This window comes from Empidonax traillii, unplaced genomic scaffold (assembly GCF_003031625.1).
Source record: "Empidonax traillii isolate 1590-97213 ecotype Southwest subspecies unplaced genomic scaffold, ASM303162v1 scaffold106:size2091409, whole genome shotgun sequence".
Taxonomy (NCBI): domain Eukaryota; kingdom Metazoa; phylum Chordata; class Aves; order Passeriformes; family Tyrannidae; genus Empidonax; species Empidonax traillii.
This window is the reverse complement of record NW_020955299.1, coordinates 1,631,852-1,653,650: the sequence shown is the minus strand read 5'-3', so window position 1 is coordinate 1,653,650 and position 21,799 is coordinate 1,631,852. Positions and strand designations below refer to the sequence as shown.

General features: G+C 44.9%; 2 protein-coding genes across 4 annotated transcripts in view; both read left to right on the top strand.

Moving 5' to 3' along the window:
- The window catches only part of MTOR (mechanistic target of rapamycin kinase), a 60,344-nt gene extending 54,840 nt beyond the window's left edge, over window positions 1-5,504 (top strand). For both annotated transcript variants that reach the window (XM_027882532.1, XM_027882533.1), the window contains 10 exons: window positions 114-236; window positions 436-518; window positions 1,487-1,559; window positions 2,070-2,144; window positions 2,397-2,532; window positions 2,849-2,914; window positions 3,050-3,130; window positions 3,401-3,481; window positions 3,903-4,008; window positions 4,504-5,504. In XM_027882532.1, the coding sequence (XP_027738333.1) occupies window positions 114-236; window positions 436-518; window positions 1,487-1,559; window positions 2,070-2,144; window positions 2,397-2,532; window positions 2,849-2,914; window positions 3,050-3,130; window positions 3,401-3,481; window positions 3,903-4,008; window positions 4,504-4,519 (840 nt within the window). In that variant the 3' untranslated portion in view covers window positions 4,520-5,504. The remainder of the gene's footprint in view (window positions 1-113; window positions 237-435; window positions 519-1,486; window positions 1,560-2,069; window positions 2,145-2,396; window positions 2,533-2,848; window positions 2,915-3,049; window positions 3,131-3,400; window positions 3,482-3,902; window positions 4,009-4,503) is intronic.
- A 611-nt stretch (window positions 5,505-6,115) lies between these two features.
- Window positions 6,116-21,275, top strand: EXOSC10 (exosome component 10). 2 transcript variants are annotated; one of them, XM_027882528.1, is made up of 25 exons: window positions 6,116-6,244; window positions 7,163-7,299; window positions 7,688-7,811; window positions 8,300-8,404; window positions 8,809-8,974; window positions 9,526-9,637; window positions 9,928-10,003; window positions 10,140-10,250; window positions 10,714-10,857; window positions 11,175-11,365; window positions 12,054-12,210; window positions 12,847-12,995; window positions 13,312-13,362; window positions 14,120-14,231; window positions 14,889-14,939; window positions 15,483-15,561; window positions 15,725-15,846; window positions 16,154-16,249; window positions 16,898-16,972; window positions 17,389-17,476; window positions 17,692-17,765; window positions 18,306-18,474; window positions 18,946-19,007; window positions 20,106-20,179; window positions 20,723-21,275. In XM_027882528.1, exons 1-25 carry the CDS (start codon window positions 6,116-6,118, stop codon window positions 20,751-20,753), a joined length of 2,685 nt encoding a protein of 894 aa, XP_027738329.1. In that variant the 3' UTR covers window positions 20,754-21,275. The 2 variants fall into 2 exon arrangements, with proteins under 2 accessions (XP_027738329.1, XP_027738330.1); XM_027882529.1 differs by having other exon boundaries at window positions 6,125-6,244; window positions 18,309-18,474.
- Window positions 21,276-21,799: the final 524 nt, after the last annotated feature.

Genomic DNA, 21,799 nt, shown 5'->3' with positions numbered 1-21,799 from the left:
AATAATTTAAACTTAATATGAAATTACTTGTGATCACTGTGTTTCTTATAGTACAACCAGAGGCTACTGGAGGTGGGTTTTTTAAGTTGTTGAATGTCACTCCTCAATTATAGATGGCTCCAGATTATGACCACCTGACTCTGATGCAGAAAGTAGAAGTATTTGAACACGCTGTCAACAACACAGCCGGGGATGACCTTGCCAAACTGCTGTGGTTGAAAAGTCCAAGCTCAGAGGTGAGTTCAGCACATGACACTTAATTCAAGGGCACAGGGTGTTTGAACCCCTCAGGCTTATGGGGTGTACTGAACATAAGCATGTCACAGCTCTGTTTTGTGCAAAATGCAAGTCGTTAATTTAAATTGTATATAATTTAAAACATAACCTGAAACACGTAACATGCCAGCCTGGCTTCTGTTTTGTGTCCACGTGTAGGTGTGGTTTGACAGAAGGACAAATTACACTCGCTCACTTGCTGTGATGTCAATGGTTGGGTACATTTTGGGCCTTGGGGACAGGTAAGTGAAGTGTGAAGGTTTCTTTTATTTAAAAGCACAGGCTGTGAAGGCTTATCAATTCATTCCTGGGATCTGTTCTTGTGATAACATCTTCCATTGTGGCTACTGCTGAGTTGCAGTGATACCATCTTTCAGGTCCTGATTTTGCTGCTGTTATTTCCAGCACTGCAGACGTGAGAGGCAGGGCTTGTGTATCTTGAGTTCTAATAAGATTTTCTTCCTTTTGGAGATGAATGGCCACAGAAATACATCAAGGACCACAAGTCCTAATATTGAAAGTCCCAGTAAATCCTTTCACTCACAGAATGGGAAGTCTTTCTCCATCCATTCTATGGCTTAAAAAATAGTTTAGAAGACAGTGTGTTTTAGATTTAAAGGCTGTAATGCAAAAACAGCTAAACTCTCACATGTTTTCATAACAAAAGCTCTTACTCCTGCAACTTAGAGGTCTTTAAAATGAAATTATAAACCTTTGAAATTTGAATTAAAACCAAATTGGAAGAAGACAGCATGAATACAGGCCCTGTGGTTTTCCTAGTCTAGATTGATTTTTCTCTCTTCTGATTGTAAACCAATTTGTGTTACTTCACCTGTAGCATAGTGCATTTCGTTTTTCTGTACTGAAAAAAGTGAAAAAGTATAAAACAAGTGGAGAAATTTATCCTAACTGAAAAATAAATGTTCCTGTCCAAGAAGTGTACTGATTGTTTTGGTCCAAGAGATTGTTTATCTTCCAAGGTGAGAAGATCTGTAACTCCTGAGAGGTAATTACAAAAATAATGTGATAGATGCACTGTCAGGAAGCTTTTCTGTTCATCCTGAGATTGAAGATCTCAGACAAGAAAGCTGTCACTGGCTGTTCTTGCTCATCAAGATAAATATAATTTCAGTCTGGAACTGCTGTGATTTACTTTGGGTTTTTAGAATGGTCTGTCACCCTGTTTTTCTCTCCCACTCCTTCATCAAAGACACCCCTCCAATCTGATGTTAGACAGACTGAGTGGAAAGATCCTGCATATCGACTTCGGGGACTGCTTTGAGGTAAATCTTTGTAGCTGGACATTAAATTTTCTATAACATTTCACATTTTCTGATAGAACAGAAATTAATCTATAAGCCAGGACAAACTGACCTTGGAGTCTGATCCTGGGCAAGCCCTTTGGCTCTTTTGAGCTTTGCTTTACCTACAGGCAAGATGAAAATAATCAGTATTTTATGTCAGAGGAGGGTCTTGGGGACCAGCTGACCACTGGAACAGGCAAAGAAGTGCTGGCATCTACTTCCATGAAATTTCTTGGAGCAATTTAAGCTGCTGACAGGCAGTCTGTGTTACCTGACAGGAGCAGCTGGGCATGTGCTGAGTTTTCCCTATCAAGTTACTTATCTAGCTTCTCCCAGAAATTTGTGGAAACCGAGGAACATAAAGCTGTGACTTTTTTTCCTATTTGGAATAAAATCTTCAAGATTTTGCCAGAAAGATCCCTATGCTTAATAACTTTTAAAGACTGAATTAGCTATTAATTGACTGATTCTCCATCATCATCTGTTTAGGTTGCAATGACAAGAGAAAAGTTCCCTGAGAAGATTCCATTTAGGTTAACAAGGATGCTGACAAATGCTATGGAGGTAAGCATCTCCCCTTTAACATGGAGGGGATTGTTCCTGGGGAAAATGGCACCCAAATCTCAGTTTTCCCTCTATTTTCTGTTGGGGCTAAACTTCTCCTCACCTTAAGAACCAGAGGTGTTGATATTTCAGCTGCATTTTCTGTAAGCACAGTGAATTCCAGCTCAAAGCCACTTCCTGCTCCCTGAATGTGGGGGTTGGAGTTGCACAGTGAACGAAGCAGTGGGGGATTCACTTCTTTCTCTTCCCAAGGTGACAGGCCTCGATGGCAACTACAGGATCACGTGTCACACGGTGATGGAAGTGCTGCGGGAACACAAGGACAGTGTCATGGCCGTGCTGGAAGCCTTTGTGTATGATCCCTTATTGAACTGGAGGCTGATGGACAGTAAGTGGCTCTGAGAAAACACTGGCTGCGAGAGAGGGATCCATCTGATTCATACAAGAAATCCAGAAGCTTGAAATTCAATGTCTGTCTGAAAAAAATTCTGATGAAATGGTTCATTTCCATGTGTTGTTTCTCGGTGCAGCTTTAAGGATTTTAATATGAAATTGCAACAGAGATCGGGAAATTGAAATTATTTTCATGTGGCATCAGATCTGGAGAAGGAGAAAGGCAGCCAAATCTGTATTGTGTGTTGACAGATTTGCTCTGAAACACTGAAACTCCAATTCATGCCTTCCAACTCCTTATTTTCTTGCAGCAAACACAAAGGGCAATAAGCGCTCACGAACAAGGACAGACTCCTACTCAGCCAGTCAGTCAGTGGGTGAGTAGGAAAGATGGTGGATGTCACAATTATGCTTTTAAATGAGCTGATTAACAGTTTTGTTAATGTTTCTGGAGGAGCATTTTAGCTGCTTTTCAACGTCGCGTTTATGTTTTTGTGGTTTTTTTTCCGTAGAAATGTTGGACAGCGTGGAACTGGGTGAGACATCCCATAAAAAAACTGGGACCACAGTGCCTGAATCCATCCATTCCTTCAGTAAGTTTCATTGTTTCATAAATTGTTATGAGACAGAAAATTTCATCACGATCCAAATGCCATTACGTGAGTTGGGGCAGATGCAGTTCCTTGTCAGCATAAATGAGGATTATAATTACCTGGGTTCTCAACTCCCAACAAAAAGGTGATAGAAAATGTATCTAGGTTTGCTGTCAAAGTGGCATTTGGGCAGGGCACATCTAACAGTAGTACAAATGCTTTTATTGCTCAGGTGAAGTCCTGATTCCCTTTCCTGTTTCTGTCTTTCAGTAGGAGATGGTCTGGTGAAACCAGAAGCTCTAAATAAGAAGGCTATTCAGATCATCAACAGGGTTCGAGATAAGCTCACTGGTGAGCATGTTTTTATGTTATATAAAATAAACATAAAACCTGATGAGAGGGATCAGCACTACCCTTAGTGTTTATATTTTGTGTTAATCCTTGAATTTAACATATTCTGATTAGATGGATGAGGCCATTTTCCTGTTCTTGTCTAACACCCAAGGACTGGTGCCTGCATTGAGATTGAAATGAGCCTGATTTGAAAAGTAGAGATTAGTTTGTAACTGCACAGACTTGCATGTCTTAGCGTTTAGTGGAAGTTGAATTTCCACTGTCCTGGCTTTAGATTTTGCTGCATTTAGTTGCAAAATTTTACATTCTTATACTTAATAAGAAACTACCCCTCACCTGCCATATAATCTATCTGAAGGGATTAGAACCAGGATTTGTGATTACACTGATGTGTTTTTTTCACCCTTTAATTTCGCAGGTCGGGACTTCTCTCATGACGAAACTCTGGATGTCCCCACACAAGTGGAATTGCTCATTAAACAAGCGACTTCTCACGAGAACCTGTGCCAGTGCTACATTGGATGGTGAGTTTGTCACTCAGCTGAGCTGGCAAAACTCTTCTGGAATGATCTAATTGTGTGGTTAGTTATCTGTAGGAGCCTTAGCACATCCTGCATCTGCTCTGGTAGATTTTGCAGTCCTGACAGCGATACCACAGACAGTCCTCTAGGAAAGCTCTTTTATAAGTAGTAACAGGGATTTTAGATAATTTTAAGTGTTTGAAATAAGAAATGTGCTGATCGCTGTTTTCAGTTACAGTGAAGAAGTCAAGTGTTATTTATACTGCTTATTTTTACTGTCATGTTGAGGGTTAGCTAACTTTGAACTATGGTGGAAAAAATAGATCTCTGTTGTTTTTAAACTTCATCAGGAAAGAAGCATTGGGGGGGGGGATCACCTGGCAACTTTCCCTAAGCTGAATTAGTGCCTAGTTAGTATAGAATCTCAGTCCTTCTCAGTGTTGCCTTTGTGAAACTCCATGCAAGTCAGTATTATTACAATATCTTTATTTTCTTTAGGTGTCCTTTCTGGTAACGGAGGATTCCAAAGTATCCACAGCCTTTTATTCTGGAGGCTTTTGCGCTCCAAACTTGCTCTTCTACAAACACAAACTGAACCTTGGACTGAAATACAGCCTTTGTCAAATATTTTTAAATGTAAATGAAAAAGAGTTATTGTATATTAAAAGTTGGTTTAAGCCAATGTATAGCTGCTGTTGGAAAAAAACAAAACAAAACAAAAAAAAAACAAACAAGCTGTCTGAAACACAACACTTGATTTGGGTTTCCAGGACAGTGAAGACTGATTGTACCACAGGTGTCTATGGTTCCACTTGGTCTTTGGGGAACTGGTGATCCATTGAAAATAACTATATACGGGTTTTGTCTTACTTTGCAATGTAACTAAGTCACTTGCAGATGAATTATTGCCCTGGTCATTCCTGTTGATGTGGCTGCAATGAGCTCAATGCGCTTGTGCAGGAGGTTTCATTTACGTTTGGGGGTGAGCCGGATAACTGGAAGGAGAACCAGAATTTTATCATTGTTTCATCCTGTACCTTGTTTCCAAACTTGATTCTTGCCCCAAAATTGGAAGTTGTCGATCTGCTCATCACATTCGTGCAGGAGTCGTGTTTCAGATTAGAGCAGGGTGTCAAGGTTTGAAGACCTTGAGCTGGGCGAAGTCGGTGCCTCTGTGCAGAGTGAGCCGTGGCAAACTGAGTGCAGGGTACAAAGAAATACCACTTGGGAGCTTCCTGCAGTGTCTGGGTTAAAAAGCAGTGTTGGGAAATAACTAGGGAAAGTTAGGGCTTGGCATAGGAGGCAGAAGGGGGAGGGGGAGAACTGGTCATAACTTGAAACAGAAAATAATGGTTATTAAATGTGAGGGTGAAGATAAAGGTATGATTTATGAATTAAACATATTAAAAACAATGCACAAAATACAACAGAGTAGCCACGTTTAGATGCCATGTTGTATTTGAATATTTTTGTGCCAATAAATTACACCGAAATGTAAAGACCTTGGTTGGCTGTGTTCCTCTTTATTCTTAAGTATTTCTTAGGCAGAGACAGGGAAGCAGATTAAGATTCTTTTTTTTTTTCTTTTAAGGTTCCTATTGCCATTGACTTGTCTTTTTGTGCATCGGTTCAGGCTTTATTTCACTTCTGATGGCATCTGGAGGCAAAATTACCAAGACTGAAATGAAATCTGTCACCTGTGTACCAGAAACTTGACCGTAAGACCCCTAAATTTGGTACAGCCCCAAGGCTGCCAGAGCTCCAGGAGCATTTGGACAACACTTTTGAGGGGCAGGGTGGGATTACTGGGGTGTCTGTGTGGGGCCAAGAGTTGGAATCAATCCCTCCCAACTCAGTAACCTGTGATTCTGTGGGCCCCTGGTAGTGCTTTGGAGGGGAGGCAGGGGTGGTGACTCCCCCATTGTAGCCCTGGGGGCGCCTCTCCCTGTCCCCCCCGTCCGTGTCCCCCTCTCCGTGTCCCCCCCCCTCCGTGTCCCCTCCCGCCGCTGGGGGGCGCCACCGGCCCCTCCCCGCCGCTCTCCCCCCGCCCCTTCCCGAAGCCGCGCTCTCGCGAGAGCGCCCGGATCTCGCGACAGCTTCGCGCATCAGCATGGCGGCCGCCGTGCGTGAGGGGAGCCCGGCGGGGCCGGCTGGCGGCGCCGGGACGGCCGCGGACAGCGGGGCAGCCAGCGCCATGCCGGCCCTGCCCGGCTTCGACAGCCCCGACGCCTTCGTCAAGGTGCGCTGGGAGAGCCCGGGGGGGGAGGGGAGCGGGGCGTGCGCGTGCGCTCGGGCCATGCCGGGAGCTGTAGTCCGGCCCCGCAGGGGCTGCGGGGGGACCCCCACCCGAGCGGGGACACCTGCGGGGAGTCCCCCTGCGCGGGAGAGGGGGGCTGCGGGCCGGGCCGGCGGGTGCAGGGGCCGAGCGATGTGTCGGGGCCTGTTACCGCCCTGTTACAGGGCCCTGGTCCTGTCACCCACCCGGAGTTCCTGGGGACCCTCGGGAGGGCCTGTGGCCACGGGCATTGCTTCCCCTGGCGTTCCAGATGGCAGCGTCAGTGCTGGTGTGTTTCACGTGTGCTGCTTCCAGAGAGGGGACGGCCACCAGTTCCCTAGAAGGAAGCGTTGCAGCGTTTAGGGGTTTTTTGTTAAAATAATAAAGTCATTATCGACGTTCCTGCTGATTTAGAATCACAGAATATCCTGAGCTGGAAGGAACCCACAAGGATCATCCAGTCCGACTCCTGGCCCTCCACAGACACCCCAACAATCCCACCCTGTCCCTCACAGAGTTGTTCAAACCCTCCTGGAGCTCTGTCAGCCTTGGTGCTGTGCCCTAACCCACTGCCCTGGGGAGCCTGTTCAGTGCCAGCCACCCTCTGGGGAAAGAACCTTTTCCTGAGATCCAACCTGACCCTGCCCTGACACAACTTCAGGCCAGATCTGTAATACTAGACTGAGTTACAGATCCTGTTCATAGACTTTAATCATTTTAAGTTTTCTAAACAGACCACGTGAACTTACTCTTGGTGAAAAGCCCCGCAATACCACCCAACAGAACCACACAGCTCAAACCAGCCAGGCAGAATGCACTTCTCTCACGGGGTGTGCTGGGCAGACGGGAACAAAGTGCTGATAACGTGGTGTTCTTGCACAGTACGCCCTGGGCACGGTGGTGGCTGCAACAAAGGCGTCCAACGGGCTCCCCCAGCCTGGCGACGAGTACGATTTCTACCGCAGCTTCCCCGGCTTCCGCGCCTACTGCGACACGCAGGGAGACCGCCTGCTCCGCTGGTAAGGGCCTGATGCCCCTCCCCACCCCACAGCAGGCAGCCCCCTCCTCTGGGACCTCCATGCTTGGCTGTAGGTTAAACAGTGGTTTATTTCACACCTGATTTTAGCTGCTTTTCTAAAAGCTCATGGAGAGCTGGGGCAAGAAGGAGCAGCTGACACCAAACACACGAGTCTGTCCTTTTTAAAAAGTCGTCATGTGGTTTGTGAGAAATTAATTGTGGCACTTCATACTGTATAGGTGCTTCTCCTATTCACTGCTCACGCGATGGTGTCTACCATTTGATTTATTATCAAGCTTTCAAGTGTAGGAAGTTGAAGAAAGCTGGATTTTCTAGGGTTGGGATTGCCTGCTCACAGATTGCTGACAGTTGTGCTGTTCTCTTGCAAGCATGAGCCAGGTGATGCAGTACCACGGCTGCCGGAGCCTCCTGAAAGATTCCAGCAAAGTGACAGGGCTGGAAGACAAATTTGATCTGCTGGTTGACTCCAACGATGTCATTCTTGAAAGAGTGGTAAGCAAATCATTTCTGCATGTGGTTCTTATAAACTGTTCGGTTCCCATAACTTCTTTTTTCATTGCAAGAATTTCAGTGGTGGTGCTTTCACAGTTGCAGTTGGTGTTTCCTCAGTCTGGTGTTTTCCTTCATTTTAAAGCCCCCTCCATGTGCTGGGCCAGAGCTCCCAGCAGCTGGGGCAGGTGGGTTATGGGCCAGAGGGGGGGACTGCAATGTGTGACTTGTGAGGAAACTAAATACAGTTTGGCATGAAACCCTCACAACCTGAGAACAGGTCTGTACATTTTAGAGCTGCTTCTGTGAGGAAACTCTTCCCACCCTTGATGTCCAGCATGCTCCTCCCACATTTGTCTGTCTTGTGTTACACAAAATTTGGGGGAAATGGCTGTGGAGGTACCTACCTGTGTGAATGTCTTTGCTCAGTGAGTTAAGTGGTTGAATGTGGTAATTTAACTGGTGTTTCACATTGCTTTTCTGGGTTTTAGAGTATTTTATTGGATGAAGCATCTGGAGTGAACAGAAACCAGCAGCCAGTGCTGCCAGCTGGGTTACAGCCCCCACAGATGATCGTTTCCAGCTGGAACCGTAAGGTGAGGCCCCTCTGCTCAGTTTGCTGTGTTAGCTCAGCTGTTCTCCCAGCCTTGGCACTGCTGATTCTCCAGTGGAGTGTAGTAGTTAAATATTCTCTCATGTTTTTTCACACATTCTAAGTCCCTCCCTCTTTTTTTCCCTTTTCCTGTTCATTCAGACTTGATTCTGGATTCTCTGTGCTTTCAATTGCCATTTCAGTGTCGTGTACACAACAGCCTTTCTTGTGTTTATTCCTATGGATTCAGGATCCTGATTCAGAGAACTCTGGACTTGCTGAGAAAAAGTAACTCAGTTTTGAGTGTGGGGTATAACTTTATTTCTCTGAATGTTGGGTCAGGCTGAGTAGGAAAAATGCTGAGTGTCTGTTAAGTCATATGAGTTTTACCTGTGGTTTTTTAAAAAGGCAGGAGAATTCCACAAGAGAACTCAGTCTGAAACTTTCCGGCTGCTTCACGCCAAGAACATCACTCGACCACAGCTTAAGTTTCGGGAAAAGATTGACAACTCCAACACTCCCTTTGTCCCTAAACTTTTTATCAAGCCAAATGCTTTGAAACCTCTGCCTGAAGGTAAGGAGTTTATTTTGCTTGGGTGACCTGTTGAGAGTATGTGACACAAACCTGTCCTCACAGTTTAGAGGAGAAATCATTGACTCTAAAAACAAGTAGGTCTTTACCACCATTGAACATACATGAGAGTCGCTTTTGCCTCAGAAGTCTTGACCAGTCTTGTTGGCTTCACAGATGTTCTTTCAGATGAGTGAAGTGTGTAGGGAGACCTACCTTAGCTTTGGGTGATTTACCAGAGCCACTGTGTAACACCCTGTTCTGGTACCATTCTGCTGCTGATGGTTCATCCATAATCTCCACTGATGCCATTGTGCTTTTAGTAACTGAAGATTTTTCAATCTCCTTCAGAGCTTTTGAGCAGAACCGCTTTGTTGTCTTGCTTAACAGCAGCCTGGTAACTGAGTTGTCATTCAAGGTGAATTTAAATTGTTAAGGTTTCTGATACTTCGTGGTTGTAATAGGATGTTGTGGTGGGCGGAGGGGAGAGAGTAGCAGGCTGAGAAAGTGTGATGTGGGGGACCCAGTCCAGTTATTCCATATTGGTTGTTCAGCCCTCACAAAAAGTGGACGGCAGCGAAAGGAGCGCCCCGAGGACTTGGATGTGCCAGCTGCCTTGGCAGACTTCATCCATCAGCAGAGGACGCAGCAAACTGAGCAAGACATGTAAGAAATGAACCTGGCAGCGAGGTGCTGGGAGCCCCACGGGTGGGCCTGCACCCGTGTGCTCCCACTGCGCTGGTGCTCGTCACGTGTGGCAGCTCTGCATGTGTTTGTGCCCACACTACCTTGTGTGTGATTTGCTTTAGGCCTCTGCAGTCACGTTAAACCTGTGCTTAATAAGAGGCAGCGTTTCTGCTGGATAGGGAAACTGCCATAGGTGTCAAAGTCTCTGTGCTCTGGCCTCAGAAAGGTGGCTGGGAGTTAGCCTGTGCTTATCTTCCTGATTTCCACAGGTTTGCCCACCCTTACCAGTATGAACTGGAGCATTTCTCTCCACCAGATGGAGTTCTCAAGAAACCAGAACTCCAGGTTGGTGCCCACGTTAATTTTCAGCTGCAGATGCAGTGCATTCACAGCCATACTTGACAAATTTCAGATCTGAGGGTGGAGGTCGGGGTGGGAGTTAACAGAGAACATACCATGCCTAATCCATGTGCTCTGCCAGATGTACAGGCCCATGGAGGAAACACCCTGTCATTTTATCACCACACTGGATGAGCTGGTAGAACTAAATGAAAAGCTTATGAACTGTAAAGAATTTGCTCTGGACTTAGAGGTAATCAAATTGCCTTTTCTGCTTAAAAGTTACACATGTACTTTGAGGACCTAAGAGACCATTATATTCTTCTAGTCTGTTTTGTGGTTTTCTCTTTTTTTTTTTTTTTTTTTTTTTTTTTTTTTTTTTTTTTTTTTTTTTTTTTTTTTTGTAGTTTCTGACATGAAAAAACAGTTCATGACCCTGATCTATCAGACATAATCTATAAAGCTGAATTAAACTGTGTCAATATTACAAGTTTTCCAATGGTAGGACTGGCTGCCCAGTTCTAGCTGAATTTGATCTTCTTTCAATCCATCCCATGGTTTTTTTATGTCATCTTAATGACTGCAAAGAGAACGTTTGGTTATGCAATTGTCTTTTTTCTTAAAGCAGTCCTTTTCCTTCATTTGGGGTTGCTGTTTGTTTTATAGCATTACTTCTGTAACGAATCCTAGTTTACACCTCTCGTCCCCGTTTTCAGCACCATTCCTACAGGAGCTTCCTGGGCTTGACATGCCTGATGCAGATTTCCACCCGAACAGAAGATTTCATTATCGATGCCCTGGAGCTGCGCAGTGACCTGAACATCCTCAATGAGACCTTCACAGACCCTGCCATTGTGAAGGTCAGCTGCCAAACTCACCACAATTCTTTTTTTTATTATTGTTATGGGTTCAGTTTAAGCTTTATTATACTTAAAATCACACTGTGTGCTGTCCTGGTCACTGGGCTCTGCGCTCGCTGTAATTTGTTCATGGACCTCTTTCCTTGGTGTAAGCGGTGAATTGCTTGCCAGTTGCACTCATTTAGTAGTTCTATATTTAACAGTAAAGGACAGAGAAAAGAAATCTGGTCCTAGACACATGAGTGTGAAAACACAGCACCACCAGCCTGGCGCAGAAATGTGCTTTGTATCACTCCCAACTTGCTTTTCTTTTCAAGGTCCTTCACGGTGCTGATTCAGACGTGGAATGGCTGCAAAGAGACTTTGGTCTGTACTTGGTGAATGTGTTTGACACTCACCAAGCTGCTCGCCTCCTCAATCTTGGCAGGCATTCTTTGGAACACCTGCTAAAGCTGTATTGCAGTGTAGATGCTGACAAGAAGTACCAGCTGGCTGACTGGAGGATACGGTAAAAACTGACCCCTAAATGGGCTGGAGCTGCCAGGTAGCTCTTTCTCCTTGTTTGCATTGCTAGAGCTTCTAGTTGCAAGACCCGTAGTTATAGGTTAGTCTCAAAGTGAGTGAGCACAGCATTTACCTTGGCTGTGCCTTAAGTTTCTGGGTATTAACATTTTCCCATGATTTTTGGAAAATGAGTTATTTTGGGAAGAAAATCTTCTGAGAGCTCACTTCTTAGGACCAGTGCTTAACTGCTGCAGTGTGATGGAGACAAGTCTGTATTTGCTTCCCCCAGAGCCCCCACAAAAACGCTGTCACCTGTACAAGGTGCTGTTGGAGCAGGGAGCTTGGGCTGTGCAGGTGCACCCTGCACACCACAGAGATCCTAAAATCTACTTTATGGAGGCTCTGCAGAGAGAGCAGAGTTATTTCAAATGCCACAGCAAGCACTTCTGCCATCTGACTGGGCTGCAGGGCACTCCTGCTCTCTGGCAGGACTGTGAACAAGATGACTTGGAGAGGGCACAGCACGTTATTGCTGTGGCCCAACACATCCCTCAGCAAGGAAACAGAAGAATTTCCGTGTTAGTTCTTGGCATGTCTCGTGTCCACTTTGCACTAATATGCCTTGCAAGAGGAAAGTGACACTTTGGTGGGACAGCTGAAACGTGTTGATGCAATTGTGGCTCTTTTTCTAGCCCTTTGCCAGAAGAAATGATGCAGTATGCCCGGGATGACACTCACTACCTGCTCTACATCTATGATAAAATGAGGGAGTCGCTGTGGGAGAGAGGGAACGAGCAGCCCACGCAGCTGCAGGTTGTGTGGCAGCGCAGCAGGAACATCTGCCTGAAGGTAAAGCTTCACCTGGCTGGATTACCTGCATCAGAGCATGGGCTTAGGACAGAAAGTCCTTTGCCTACTCTGCTCTGTTACATAAACACAGGTTGTTTTTCCTCTTTGTGTGTCTGAAATCAGCTGTATAAACTCTTCTCAGTCGTACCCAGTCACTTGTTTCACTAGCTAAAAGCCTTGGATTCAGGTGCCTTCCTGCTGTTTTTTGAGTGTTAGTACTCCTTGGCCTCACGATGCATTCAGGTGTGTCTTTTCCAAGATAGATGTTACATTTCCACTTCTGCTGGGTGTTCCTAGAAGTTCAAAGCCTCGCTGGATTTGCCTTATGAGACAATTACATTGTGCCTGGAAAATACTGTCTGTGAAAATAGGCCTTTTGTAATATAGTGAAGCTTAAAGATACTGAAGCTCCTCCTGGAGTTCATGAGGGTGATTTTCCCCTAAAAATGGATGAGATATATGTTTTTCAGGAATAGGCTTGTAGCAATCATTTAGGATAAAAGCTCAAGGCACATTATACCAGAGTTCATTCAGTCCCCTGATACCCACATGAGATTCTCTGTCTCAGTGGAGCAAGGCAAACTGGAAAGCCCAAATCCAATACTTACCATGAGTGTTTCTCTTTTTCCTGTTCAGAAATACATCAAGCCCCTCTTCACTGATGAATCCTACCTTGAGCTCTACAGGAGGCAGAAGAAACACCTAGACACCCAGCAGCTGGCAGCTTTTAGGTTGCTGTTTGCATGGAGGGACAAGATAGCACGTCAGGAGGACGAGAGCACGGGGTAGGAAGTCTGTTGTTATGGACACTGACTTAATACTTCAGTAAATCTCTTGGATTGTGCCCCTTCCACCCCTGAGGTGGAACCACTTCATAGAAATCGCTGTACTGCCTCAGGCTGCTTGTTACTCAGAAGTCCTGTTACATTAGCAGCCTGTTAAATTCTTACAGATATCTAGATCAGTCCTACTTAATTTCTTTTCTTTTTAACTCATTTCATCTTCTCAGACCTTGTAATTGGGGCAGAGTTGTGCACTCTGGAGGTATTTTTGAGTGTTTTTAACATTCTGTTACGTTCACACCGCCTCTTTGTGTTGTAGGTATGTGCTCCCAAATCATATGCTGCTGAAGATCTCAGAGGAGCTGCCCAAGTAAGTTCTGTTCACCCTGAAGGAGTCTTACTTGATTTTAATATCCAGCAAGTTGCTTCCTAATGTGTAATGACTTCTTCAGTTGGTCCCTTCCTTCCAGATGTCAGTACTGCTTTTCTCTATAGTTGTTTGGTTTGGAAGAGGAATAAATAGCAATACTCCTTTGGAAGGCTCCAGACTTCTGGGATACATCTCTGATTTTATTCCACTAATAAACCACATTTCTTTGCATTGCTCTGTGTCACAAATTCCCCCTGAGATTCCCATACTATTACAGAGCATGAGAGGGATGAGTTCCCTCATAGCATTTATTTGGGGGTTTTTTGCATTTCCTAGAGGGTTGGAAGAGCAAGGGGCAGATCCCTTAAAATACCCAATTTACACAACATTTTCCTCAGCCACTTGGCACTCATCATCTAACAGCCATACTTTAGACTAATAAAAATGCATCTCTAAAGGCAGACCCACTGCTGGGCTCAGCTTTCATAGGTGAATACTGAATGAAATGATGGTGAGGAGAGTCAGGCCACAGAAAAGTTAAATGAGAGGAGAGCTGACTTAATGGCTTCTCCTTGTCTGCACAAACTGATACAGAAGAATTTTATCACAGAGAATAAACTTTGACAGATAAATCTGACTTGTCTTGCTCTGTCACCATCAGGACCGTGGTTATATCCCATTGCACATCCTTGGAATGCAAATACCTGACATATTGGCCGTAAATACAGCACACTGAGTTTTCCTCCTCTCTCTTTAGAGAACCCCAGGGCATCATTGCCTGCTGTAATCCCGTCCCACCCCTCGTTCGCCAGCAGATTAATGAATTGCATCTGCTCATTCAGCAGGCCCGGGAGATGCCTCTTGTCAAGGTAGGAGTAGCTGGTACCACACAGGAGACTCATCACTGGCTTTCCCTCAGCCAGGGACTGGGGCTGAGTGCTGACCTGAGATGATGTGTGTGCTGAAGTTTGCTGTTTGGACGCTGAATGTGATGCTCTGCAGTAGAGCAGAAAGATCCGCTGCAGCTCCTTGCCTGTCTGCTGTTTGGTGGCTTCCAGGCAGTGTGGTTCCCTGCAGAACTGGAGCAGCAAACGAGCAGACACTGCTTGAACAGGGGGCAGTTGTCTGTCCTACACTGCACATCACGTTTGCCTGCATGAGGAGGAACTGCACCTTGTGGAATTTGGTGGCCGTGTAAACAGACTTGTAAATCTTTTACGGCTGTGGTGAGGCAAGCAAAAACAGCCCTGGCTGCAAGAGATTCATTAGTCCAAATGCAACATCAGCATGGTGATACTAATACAGCTTTCCTCCTGTAGTGAAACAAAAACACTTGTGAGCAAGAGCATGTTCTTTCCGTGCAAGGTGTTTAAATATATAGCCGAGTGCAAACACTGCAGGAGAAGAAAGTGATTTTATTAACCTGCTAGCTTGTAATAAATGTGTTGGAAACGTTGATAAGGAGGCCAGCCTAGAAGAAACAGGGCAGGTACATTTAAGTAATTTACTTTTCTCTCCCTTTCTAGTCAGAGATTACTTCGACTGTCAAGAAGAGAGCATCTCTACCCACCCCTGAGGTATTATTTACGTGATATTTTTACCTAATGTCTTCAGCCTTAAACTTGAAAACTAATTTAGCAGAATTCTACTCTCTAGTAAGTTGCTTATCTCATCCCTTTTACAGGTCTCTGCTTTAGCTTAATGTTTGTTTCCTGTGCTAGACTCATAACATCACCAGCTGTAAATTGGTGTTTTACAAACCACTATAAAGCAGCACTTAGGGCTGTATCAGCAAACACTCTGGCTGCTGGACAGTTTCATATGTGTTAAAATATATTGACTGAGCTGTAAGAAGAGAGGTTTCAGATGAGTTTATGGGGCTGACTCGTTCCTTCTCCTGGTGTATGAAGTAAAGTGTCTCCATTAACCAGTATTAATGGAGTTTGCATAGGGAGCCTTTTGATGCCAGGTGCAATGTGCTCTGGCTGGTGAGCTACAGTAAGAATATTCCACCTCTGAATCTCACCCTGTCATTTGAATTTCTGTCTAAGTGTCTGCAGTGTGTGAAACCGTGGATTCATAGTGTATTAATGGTGTTTGTAATTTGAATCTCCCTGCAGAAGCTGGAGAATGCCCTCTTTGGACCACACGACAGTTCACGGATTCCTATGGAAGATTTCCAGAACAACTCTGCCTTGGGTAATTTAGAGTTAACCTGAAAGCTGTGCTAATAATGCAGTGGTGGGGCTTTGACATGGAGGAAATAAATGTCCCTGAAAAAACTTCCAGAGGAATCTCATTACACAGAAGAGCAGTAAAATACACAAGTATCTAATAAAATTTTTATCTCCTTTTCATGCAGAGCCTGCACCAGTTTTGGAAGGTTCTTGTCTCTTCTCAGACAGTGAGAGGACAACGAATATTCAAGACAGTCAGCCAGAGCCAGCATGTCTTGTTGCTACTGCCACTGTCAGCATATTCAGTGTAAGCAGCATGTTTGTGAGTGGCAGTATTCAAGTAGTAGAAAATAGACTTCATAATCCGATAAAACTGTGGGGAAGTGTTGAAAGGAACAGTAAGGAGGGACGTGCCTGGCAATGGCACTGACTCCTGTCAGGTGTGTGGCACAAGCCAGACAGCTGTGTTAGAAGGTCAGCAAGTTAAATGTCTCTGGAGGGTCACTGCTCTCAGTGGGGGTTCAGAGTGACAAACAGCCCTGCTGGAAACAGCAGTAGCCAAACCAAGAGAATATTGGTGTTAATATTTCTTTTTTTTTTTTTCTTCTTTTAAGGAAAGTGATGGAGATGAAGGAAATAAGAGGCCTTTAACCACTGCCCAGCGGAAAGCTCAGCTAATAATGGAGTCCTTCGAAAATCCATTTAAAATGGTAAAAGCTCTCAGTACATATTTGTAGTGGGACTCACAAAATACCCAGTGCAGACAATGCCCTGAGATGGTTTTTCAGGTGTATCTTAAAGAGCTTGATCGAGCATCAGCTGCTGCTCTCTTACTGGAATCAAGGGGTTGTCTTTCGTGCAAAGGCACGTGTGGACTTGTTTTCAAAACACATTTAAATGCCTCTTGGATATAAGTCTACATAGTAAACAGACCTTTCTCTGGTTTTTTTAATCAAGTTAGAGGTTTTTGAAATTTGCATCACATTTTCATCTCTGCTTTATGGCTGGAGTTAATGAGCCGATTTTGCTCCTGTAATGAATCAGATGAACAATAGAGTACTGCTACAGATTTGTAGTGGCAAATTACTAGGAAATAATATCAAATCAACATTTTCTGGGGTGCGGTTGAGGGTTGGTTTGTTGGGGTTTTTTTGGTTTTGTGGGGCTTTTTTCAGTTGGTTTTTCTTAATTATTTGTCTTGGGCGTAGCTGCTGTAACTTCTGTTCTTCCACAAGGTGTTCCATGTGCAGAATGCTTCTTAAATATGAACTCAGTGATCTACAACAAGCAGCGTTTTAGCAGTGAGATAAATGTCATGTGCTGTGTTTAAAGCAAAATGGTTTTTTTCCTCTCTGCAGTACCTACCTCCAGAGGAGAACTCTGCCTATGTCTCACAGTCTGCAAAGTTTGACCCATCATCAAAAATTTATGAGGTAAGGCTCGTGCTAAAAATTCCTGCAAAGTGGTACAAAAGAAACAAATAAGTAGTTTGGTTTGCATTGGGAACCTCAGCAAAATAATATTTTCTTTTTCTTCTTGGATACTTATTGAGAAACTTGACGTGTTTCTGAGGCATTTGTATTCTTTGGAGAACCAGGATTGGAGATATTCCTCTATATAGTCCCTGTCTGTCAAAGATACAACTCCTGAAGTATCTACCTTTGTTCTCATGGCCTGTTTGTAGCTGAGAACTTTTAAAGCACTTGGTTTTACTTCACCTGGTGCAGCAGATCTTGTTCTCTTTTACCATCCAGTTTGATCTTTTGTACTCTGAATGAAGACCAGCATGTGGAAGCAATTCGCTAAAACTTCAAAGGAAGTGGTTCCAGGTAACATTTTCTCATTGCAGATCAGCAGTCGATGGAAGCTGATGAGTCAGGCATCGGTACAGAAGAAGCCCAAGAATGAAATCAGTAAGAAAGCAGCCCAGGAGTCAGGTACAGCCATTCCTCCCTTCCTCAGGGTGTGTGCCAGCATGCTTTTCCCAGTGCACATAGGTTGTTTCCTGTAGGTGATGGATTTCCTGATAAATGCTGTACTTTGGTAATGTTTATACTGTGTTTAGTTTGAGACTTGCTGCTTTGCTTGCTTTTTCCAAGCTCCTGGCTAACTTACTGCTGCTTTTGACAGTAATGCTTGTTTGTCTCCATAGCTGCCCGTGCCCAGGCACAGAAGTTGCACAAAAACGCAGCACAGAACGTTGTGTCTGTTCGTCAGCAAGCCATGGTATGTCATGGAATTCCCTCCTTCCAGCCTTTGCCCATCCTGACTGTTACAGCAGTTCAGAGTGAATGAAACCCTGAGCCCTGTCACTCTGGAACACCTGAATGACAGTGTTTTGGCAGTGGTGCTGCCCCGGGTGTAACAACAGGCCCTGCTAACCGTGCTGTGCACATTGTCACATCCCCCCATGGGCTCAGTAGGGAATTCTTTCCACTGCTGCACCTCTGCTCCTCACTAACGTTCCCCATAGGCTCCCCCAAATCTGCCAGTGTGGCCACAGCAGGTCTCAGCCTCTGATATCCTGTGAATTGACAGCTTGGCTTTTTATCTCAGAAGTCCCTGCATTGTGAGGAGGCAAAAAACCAAAGCAGTTTAGGCCCCAGGAGGAGCTTTCTCCCCACACTGTTACTGCCACAGGCAGGAGCTGTCCCTGGAACCTGGCTCTGCTGGGCAGATCATCTGCCTGCTGGTGCTTGTGCAGAGGTGTTTCATTCTTCTCTCCTCAACTTGTCCTTCTTTCCCTTCTGTGGGTTGCTTTCCCAGCAGGAACAAGCTAATAGGAAGAGGGAAAGAGACACGAGTGAAACGGGAGAGGAGTTGCCAACGCAGGAGAAGAAACGGCCAAAACCCCCCCAGCAACCAGAGGAGCTGGAAGCACCGAAGCAATTTACCCCCTTTGATTACAGCAAGTCCAACTTCAAAGTGTTTGCAGGTAAGATCTGATCCCCTGCTAGGGCGCTGCAGGCTGTGGAAAACATTGCCAGCTGAGCCTGGGGAAGGTTTGTGGGAATGTGGGTGGCAAGGCAGTACAGACTGTTACAATGCGCTTATGTACAGTGGGGAAACACTTAAAGAAGTTGGCTCAAGTACACACTTCAGCATCCCTTCTGGTTTGGAAACAAATGCTGAAACTATTGGCCAAGTGGGTTGTGGGTTTGGATTTTGTTTCTTTTCCCTATAGAGAAAGTCATCTGTTTAATTGGACTCGGGAACGAGGAGGCAAAGGAGATTGGACTCCTTTGTAAGAAGCACCTATTCAAAAGCATCTCCTGTCCTTAGGAGACTATTCTGGGTTGTACTGCGTGGGAGACTGCAACAAAACCTCCGTATCATCAGAGGAACTCTGTGGAATGCATTGTTCTTTATGGAAAATTTTAGTGACAGCTTCTCCTCTCTCCTTTAGGAAGCAGCAAATCGAAGCAGTCGCCACAATTTGATCCTGCCAAGCAAGCTTACTCAGGCAAGGTATGGGCTTGTCATGAATAGAGGAACAGAAACGTGGGTGACAGAATGTACCCAACCAGGGGGGGCAGATGACTTTTTCTGGATGTGCAGAACATTCTCTAACAGCACTTGGTACTGAGTGGAGCTTCCAACCACGAGTTCATTCTTCCCATTTAGGAGGAGCTTCCTTGGGGCCCCTCAGACTCTTTGTTGTTTCCCACTTCTTCATACACTGTTCACACCTGCACCTCCACCCATCACAGGCATGACATTTGCAGCACAGCACACCGCTACAAATTCCCAAATTCAAGGCACTCCCAAGAATCTCAGTCATTCCAGTGGTTCCAGGTCATTTCAAGTTGCTCATGTTCTCCCCAGAACAGTCTGAGCTTAGAGATTTTTCACTTACTGCTAATTGAGATTGAAGAGAAGAAAGAAAATAAGAACAATCAAACACAAACTTAAGGCAGTTCCTGTGCTGTCACTCCTGCATACCTGGGTACCTAAACCCCCCATCTATACCTGCATAGTGCTCACATGTGGAGTTTGGGTGCTGATGGGTCGCATCCCATGGGCTTTCAGGCATGAAGTAATAGGAAGCCCATGTGTGAACTCATTGGGTGATGGAGCAGTAATTTTAAGTTCTGAAGCTCATTTCTAGCATTTAGCCTCCCCTGTGCATGTTGCCTTCCTACATCTTTAACTGGAGGGAAAATGTTACCAGGGAGCATCTGAGACATTCCAAAAAATCATATTTTAGAAGCTGAACCAGTTTATGCCTGATAGAGTAGGAAACAGTTTCCTGTGCAGTCCCTTTGCCCTGTCAGTTGAAACTTGTTTCGGGAGAAAAAATGAAACCACGTGGTGAATTTGGGACAACCTGTACAGCTCTTTCTGCCTAGATGGGTAAGGTTTGTTGTCAGTGGGGTATTGTGCCTCACAGTCCAGGTCAGAGCAGTAGAACAGCGTTTCCTCTGGTGCACTCAGTGCAACCCTAAGACACAAAGGCTCATGGTGTGGGCCGTGGTTGGAGGGACCTGGCAGCACATGAACCTCGTGGCATACACTGGAATTGGCAGTAACCTCACCGTGCTGGTGTTTTGTCTCCTCTCTGTGCAGAAATTTGCTGGAGCGAACAAACTTCAACAGTCTGGAAACCGGAGCATGTCCTACCTGGCAGGGAAAGCTGAAAGGTGAGTTGTCAGCCCGCCCTGATCCAGCTGGGGTGTTTGCACACCCGTGCCCTGGAGCCATGGGCAGAGCACAGCTATTGTGCTCTGCTGCTGGGGGAGCTCAGGCACACGTTTAATGGGAAGAGGTTGCGTCACAGCTTGACGTCAGTTTAAAGGAAAAAAAAAAGAAACTTAGTCAGGATTAATGCAATCAAAGACAAGTCTGGGTGGAAGGTTTGAAACGCTGAGGTAAAAAGTTTGCGTTAATGGCTGTGGGAGTTGCTTTCTTTGACCACAGAGGTAGGTGGAGGTGGGGAGAACATCTGCCTGGCTTGGGGGGAAGACAAATAACAGTACTGCCAGGCATGAACATTCTTGTTCTGAATGGATACTTAATGTTTAGCTTACAAGAGTTGATCCTTGTGTGTTACTTAGTCATAAAAAAGCAACACTAGGTAAGGGTTCTGCATCAGGACCCTTGATAGAATCATTGTAACATCGTCAGCTTTGGGTCTTGAGTGAATTTAGAGCAGGAGTTAAAGTGTTTGTGTAACTCTTTTGCAGGGGTTCGACACACCACTGGCCAAAGAGATAATCCTTGTTACAGCACCTGTGGGAGTTGCTGCTGAAGGAAACAATAGTTAGAAGTGTTGTCACCACGAGGAGGCAAAGGCCGGTCGTTGAGCAGTTTTTGTACAGAAAACATTTTTAAAACCATTAAAATCTTTTTTTTTCCAAAAGGAAAAACGTTTTAATTGATGCCACTTTTATTACATTCACATTGGTTTTTTTCTAATTATACTCATAATGTTGCTTTGTTTATAATTTTGAAAGTTTGTCCTGTGTCCTCAAACACAATTAGGCTGAACTTTTCACTTGTTGGAGTTGCCTGAAGTCCAGAACCAGCATATCAGTGGAGTAAGAGAGGAACCTCTTGACACCTCCAAAGGCAGCACAAAAATAATAGATTGAGTAGATATGACTCAAACCCCACCAGTGCAGAGGAGGAAATGAAGCCAGACTGTCTTTTGTGTCAGACCTCACTTACAAATTGAACCGCACAGCTCAACTCTTACAGGACAAGGTAATATGAAAAATGAGAGTGTTTACCTGGCAATGTTTGTGTATTTTTAAACAAAGACTTGATCCTAAGGGGAAAAAAAAAGAGTTAGGATACTTTTGGGATCAGAGGTCAGTGGTTTTACCATAAAGTTATAGAATGAAAGCAATAGCATTAGCTAGGAGGTAAAACCAGACTGCAGTGTTGGGTTGGGGAAAGGCAGCGGGTTCTGTGCTGCAGCTGAATCTTTACAGCTAAACTAACATCTCCAAGTTTTAAATACCCACAGTGAGTTACCCTGAAGTCTTACTAGAGAGAGTATCAGAAACAGTATCAGTGTTTGGTGGATGGATGACTGAGCTTATTCTAGTGCTGACCACTGCTGTCTGATACTGCTGCTGTGCAGAGGTAAGGAACATGACATTTTAACAGGGCTTTATTTTACAAAGACTGTGAGGAGGTTTGGGGTTGAGTTTTTTTTCAATCTCTTCCACTGTTTTGGGGGAGTAGGGAGTGGAAGGAACAGAGGAGGGGTTTTCCTTCTTAGGTATCTTAGTGTGAACAGTGCCAACTGAGCAGCA